Genomic DNA, 4107 nt, shown 5'->3' on the forward strand with positions numbered 1-4107 from the left:
AGCTCCTCCACAAAACAAAATTAAGAAAAGAAAGATTTTGCCACGAGGTACCAAAAATGGCAGAACCAAAGAAACGCAAGATAGCAAGTGAGTGCAGAAAATTCCAGACACGGTGGCAAAATGAATACTTCTTTATGGAAGTCAAGGGGAAGTGTGTCTGTTTGATTTGCAATGAAAGTGTTGCAGTGATGAAAGAGTATAATCTACAACGACACTATGAAACCAAACATCAGACCTACACGTCCTACACTGGTGTGGAACGAGAACAGAAGGTTAAGCAAATGGCAACTAGCTTGCTAGCCTCACTAAAGTCGCAGGAATAATGTGCCTGGAAAAAAGTCAGGAATTCGACAGCGTTAGCCTGTCAAGAAACACAGTTGTGCGGCGAATCGAAGACTTGTCAGCTAACGTAAAACATCAACTGTCAGATAAAGCGTGTGCTTTTGATTTCTTCTCGATTGCATGTGATGAGAGCACAGACACCACAGACACCACACAGCTGTTAATTTTTTTGAGGGGAGTTGACAATAACTTTTGCATTACGGAGGAGCTGCTTGATCTTAGCAGTCTAAAGACCACAACAACGGGTAAAGACATGTTTGAAGCTGTGTCAGATGCAATTGACAAGATGGGACTTAAATGGGACAAGCTGTGTGGAGTTACGACGGATGGGGCTCCAGCTATGACAGGCGAGCGCAAAGGAATGGCCTCTATGGTGTGCGCCAAGGTGCGGGAGAGTGGAGGTGAGGCTGTTAAAATGCACTGCATCATCCACCAAGAAGCACTCTGTGACAAGACAGTCCAGCTTGGCGATGTGATGAACACTGTTGTGAAAACAGTCAACATAATTCGAGCACGAGGACTCTACCACAGACAATTTCAAACTTTCTTAAGTGATGTTAATGCTGAATACGGGGACCTGCTCGACCATTCAGAAGTGCGCGGGCTAAGTCGCGGCTCCGTGCTTCGGTGGTTTTATTCTCTGAGATCAGAGATCGACCAGTTTTTGAAAGAGAAGGACCAATCTCTTCACCAGCTGAGTGACCCTCTATGGTTGGCTGACCTGGCGTTTTTAGTTGATCTTACTGATCACCTTGACACACTGAACAAGAGCCTAGAAGGCAAAGACCAACTTGTACCGCAGCTTTACGCGCACATGAAAGCATTCTTTGTGAAGCTCAGACTCTTTGAGACACAATTACACACCTTCAATGTTGCGCACTTCCCCACACTGTCTGAAATCAAATCTGCTTTTCCAAAGGCCGATCTCTCTGATAAAAAGGGGAAATGTGTGTCTATGATCACATCTCTCATGACAGAATTTTCTCAGCGCTTCCAAGATCTTTCTGTCATTGAGAAAGAAATCAAGCTGTTCGCGACTCCCTTCCTGATAAACGCAGAAGAAGTGGAAGAGAGTCTGCAATTAGAACTCATAGAAATGCAGTGTGATGATTCTCTGAAGAATCTACATCAGCTTCTCTCCTTGCCTGACTTCTACCGGAGCTTGGAAAAAGCCAAGTTTCCTCTGATGAGACGCCACGCGAAACGAATGATGAGTCTGTTCGGCTCAACATACATATGTGAGCAAACATTTTCTCTGATAACGCTGAACAAAAACAGATTGAGAACCAAAATGACCGACGACCATCTCTGTGACGTCTTTCGCATCTCAACCACCAAACTGACTCCCGACCTGCCAGCCATCCTGCAGGACAAAGCGCAACTTCATTGCTCCAACTGACCGCAACGCTGTTCTCGTTATAGGTGAGTTCAAAATATATTACACAGTATCCATGTGTTATTAAGCCCAATTACTTAATAAATGTAGTAATTTTATGTTGATAGCATTTTTTTTAACAAATATTAGTTGATCTGTTAACAAGCCAAACAACTTATTTTCATAACAAGCTTGAAATATATATATATATATATATATATATATATATATTTATTTTTTATCCCCCCCCCCATACAGGGCTGTCAAGGGGGACCACCATCCAGAAGCAATCAGAGGCTGCTGTTTTGAGAATGAGCTGCCAACCCTTTTTGTTCTAAAAATAATAGAAAACCCATTCATGAAAAGCTGTGATGTAGGCTGATTGAGTTTGCTAACTTTAATAAACGAGGTGAGGCAATATACACCTCACCTTGAGTGAGGGGCCCAGCTGTTTGTATATTTTTCCATATGTGGCCCTCAGTGAAAAAAGTTTGGACACCCCTGCTCTAGAGGCTAAGTGGGTTCTTTGGGGTGACCTGTAACCCTTACCCTTACCCTAACCATAACTCCTGAACACCCAATCATATTCAATTGTAGTCTGCTGTCTTGTATTTGTTCATTACAAAGTTTGTTTCATGACCAACAACAACTGGTGTAACCCGAACAACGTGACGACGCTTTCTCAGTCCTGCTCGGCTGACCTGGAGCATCTGACCATCTCATGCCGCCCATTCTACCTTCCCCGGGAGTTCAGCTCAATCATCATCACAGCCGTCTACATTCCACCACAGGCCAACACCGAGGCAGCGCTATCGACCCTACATGATACGCTGTGCCGGCATCAGAGCAACCACCCTGAGGCGGCGATGATAGTAACAGGTGATTTCAATCGGGCTAACCTTAAAAAAGTTATGCCTAACTTCCGTCAACACATCAAGTGTGCCACCAGGGGAGATAGAACATTGGACCATTGTTATACTCAGTTTAAGAATGGGTACAAAGCTGTTTCCCACCCTCCCTTTGGGAAATCAGATCACTGCGCCATTCTGTTGATGCCTGTTTACAAACAGAGGATCCAACAGGTAGCGGTCGTGAAAAGGGAGGGAAAGCGGTGGTCCGACCAATCAGAGGCCGCGCTACAAGACGCGCTGAGTGACGTCGACTGGGATATGTTTCAATCAAGTTCCAGCGAGTTTACAGAGACTGTCTTGGATTTTATCTCTACACTAGCCGATAACATCGTACCAACGACAACGGTAAAGATCTACCCCAACCAGAAACCCTGGGTCGACAGTTCCATCCGTGCCGCTCTGAGGGCTCGCACCGCCGCTTACAACTCCGGGCTGGCATCCGGCAGCATGGAGGAGTATAAAGCGGAGTCCTACAAACTGCGGAGGGCGGTGAAAGCCGCCAAGAGGAGATACGCAGACAGAATGCAGGCGCAGATGGAGAGCAACGACACCAGGGGACTATGGCGAGGACTACGATCTATTACGGATTACCGGCACACACCCTCCTCAACCGGAAGTGCAGATGCCTCCCTAGCCGAAGACCTGAACTCTTTTTATGCACGGTTTGAGGCTGGCAACACCACCGCTAGCGCGCCGGCTAACAACAACAACGTCAGAGTGCTGGCTAGCGCGGCTGATGGGAGTTCACACGCTGGGGCAGAGCAAGCACTCTCCGTGACGGAACACGACGTGAGGAGGGCTCTGCTGAAGGTGAATACAAGGAAAGCTGCTGGCCCAGATGGCATACCTGGGAGAGTACTCAAGACCTGTGCTAACCAGCTAGCTCCTGTGTTCACCACTATATTCAACCTCTCACTGGCTAATTCAGTAGTTCCCACCTGTTTTAAAAGATCGTCTATCGTCCCTGTGCCCAAGATCACCTCCCCAGCCTGCTTGAATGACTACAGACCCGTGGCTCTAACCTCAGTGGTCATGAAGTGCTTCGAGAGGCTGATTAAGGATTACATCTGCTCCTCCCTCCCTCCGACCCTGGACCCACTGCAGTTCGCATATAGACCAAACAGATCTACAGACGATGCAGTTTCCCAGGTCCTCCACACCACTCTCTCTCACCTTGACAGGCAGAAGGGGGGCTATGTGAGAATGCTGTTTATAGACTACAGCTCAGCGTTCAATACCATAGTCCCCACCAGACTGGCTGATAAGATGATTGGTCTAGGACTGAACATTCCCCTGTGTGCCTGGATCCTGGACTTTCTGACGGCCAGGCCACAGGTGGTCAGGGTGGGTAGACACACCTCCAGCTCACTCACACTGAGCACTGGGTCCCCCCAGGGCTGTGTCCTTAGTCCCCTCCTCTACTCCCTGTACACCCACGACTGTGTGGCTAAGTCCAGCGAAAACTCCATCATCAAGTTT

At 47.4% G+C, this 4107-nt stretch overlaps 1 protein-coding gene across 1 annotated transcript; it reads left to right on the plus strand.

Annotated features, from left to right (window-relative positions):
• Positions 1-595: 595 nt before the first annotated feature.
• LOC310824048 (general transcription factor II-I repeat domain-containing protein 2-like) lies at positions 596-1741 on the plus strand (the record flags this gene model as incomplete). The annotated part of the gene is made up of 1 exon (XM_083696940.1): positions 596-1741. The coding sequence occupies one exon, from the start codon at positions 596-598 to the stop codon at positions 1739-1741; it is 1146 nt and encodes a 381-aa protein (XP_083553066.1).
• Between the last annotated feature and the right edge of the window lie 2366 nt (positions 1742-4107).

This window comes from Argentina silus (assembly GCF_951799395.1).
Source record: "Argentina silus genome assembly, chromosome: Y".
Taxonomy (NCBI): Eukaryota; Metazoa; Chordata; class Actinopteri; order Argentiniformes; family Argentinidae; genus Argentina; species Argentina silus.